Raw genomic sequence first — 1,792 nt, forward strand, 5'->3', positions numbered from 1 at the left:
CAACACCTGTTCCTTACCTTCAGCGATGAAGATCTGTGCCAGAGGTTCCTCAAGGAGAACAACTGGAATATCTTCCGGAAGGACCTGGTGCGGCTACTGGTAGAGCCTCGCTGGCGTCCCCCATTCACTCCAATCCAGCCCAAGAAGAAAGGGACCTACAACCCCAGAATTGTGATGCTGGATCTGTATAGCTTAGACAAGAAGACTAAACGTCGTCATCCCATTTTTATGGCACCCCAGAAATACCTGCCCCCATTGAGGATTGTCCAAACCATTATAGCACCCCGGTACAAAATCCAGGAGCTCCTGCCTCAGTATAAGAATGCAGGGGTCCTCATGTAGAATCAATAAAAGATGTTGGGTCAACCACCATGTTTTATGAATAACCGCCATGGGAATTGTGGGGCTTATAGTGAGGGGCCCTGGGGGTGACCTGGGGGTCTGGAGAGGTATTAGGGGGCACTGTCTCCCCTGGCACTTGTAGGGCTGAGTAGGGGACAGTCAGGAGTCCGGGTGTGGGGGTTAATCACTGGGGTGGCCTCAGGGTGAGAGGGTCTTATGACATAGATGGGAGGCACAGAGGAAAGACAGGGTTGTGAACTCAAAGGTCTTGCAAGGCCAGACAGGTTGTCTGAAGGAGTGTAGGGGACTTCCCTGGTGGTGCTTCCACTGCAGGGGGCCTGGGTTTGATCCCAGGTCAGGAAGCTAAGATCCATAGAACATTTGTTCTATGGCGGCCATCTTGCTGAAGCATTTGACTGGGCTAACACCCACGTCCGAGGTCCGGGGCGGCGGCCGAGAGGAGCTACCCAACGCCCAAGGAGTGGCGGCTGTGCGGGCGCAGGAGGGCCAAAAGGAGCTACTGCACGTTCAAGGTCAGGAGGGGCGACCTCATTCAAGGTAAGGAGCAGCGGCTGCACTTTGCTGGAGCAGCCGTGAAGAGATACCCCATGTCCAAGGTAAGAGAAACCCAAGTAAGACGGTAGGTGTTGCGAGAGGGCATCAGAGGGCAGACACACTGAAACCATAATCACAGAAAACTAGCCAATCTGATCATATGGACCACAGCCTTGTCTAACTCAATGAAACTAAGCCATGCCATGTGGGGCCACCCAAGACGGGCGAATCATGGCAGAGAGGTCTGACAGAATGTGGTCCACTGGAGAAGGAAATGGCAAACCACTTCAGTATTCTTGCCTTGAGAACCCCATGAACAGCATGAAAAGACAAAATGATAGGATACTGAAAGAGGAACTCCCCAGGTCAGTAGGTGCCCAATATGCTACTGGAGATCAGTGGAGAAATAACTCCAGAAAGGATGAAGAGATGGAGCCAAAGCAAAAACAATACCCAGTTGTGGATATGACCAGTGATAGAAACAAGGTCCGATGCTGTAAAGAGCGATATTGCATAGGAACCTGGAATGTTAGGTCCATGAATCAAGGCAAATTGGAAGTGGTCAAACAGGAGATGGGAAGAGTGAACATTCCAAGAATCAGCGAATAAGATGCACTGGAATGGGTGAATTTAACTCAGATGACCATTACATCTACTACTGTGGGCAGGAATCCCTTAGAAGAAATGGAGTAGCCATCATGGTCAACAAGAGTCTGAAATGCAGTACTTGGATGCAATCTCAAAAATGACAGAATGATCTCTGTTTGTTTCCAAGGCAAACCATTCAATATCATGGTGATCCAAGCCTATGCCCCAACCAGTAATGCTGAAGAAGCTGAAGTTGAATGGTTCTATGAAGACCTACAAGACCTTTTAGAACTAACACCCAAAAAAG

The 1,792-nt window shown here is 49.7% G+C and overlaps 1 protein-coding gene across 2 annotated transcripts in view; it reads left to right on the plus strand.

The window, feature by feature from the left end:
* Positions 1 to 825, plus strand: part of CNBD2 (cyclic nucleotide binding domain containing 2) — a 49,100-nt gene extending 48,275 nt beyond the window's left edge. For both annotated transcript variants that reach the window (XM_010854922.1, XM_010854923.1), the window contains exon 12: positions 24 to 825. In XM_010854922.1, coding sequence (XP_010853224.1) covers positions 24 to 342 — 319 coding nt within the window. In that variant the 3' untranslated portion in view covers positions 343 to 825. The remainder of the gene's footprint in view (positions 1 to 23) is intronic.
* The last annotated feature ends 967 nt before the right edge of the window (positions 826 to 1,792 follow it).

This window comes from Bison bison, unplaced genomic scaffold (assembly GCF_000754665.1).
Source record: "Bison bison bison isolate TAMUID 2011002044 unplaced genomic scaffold, Bison_UMD1.0 scf7180017864352, whole genome shotgun sequence".
In the NCBI taxonomy this organism is placed as follows: Eukaryota; Metazoa; Chordata; class Mammalia; order Artiodactyla; family Bovidae; genus Bison; species Bison bison.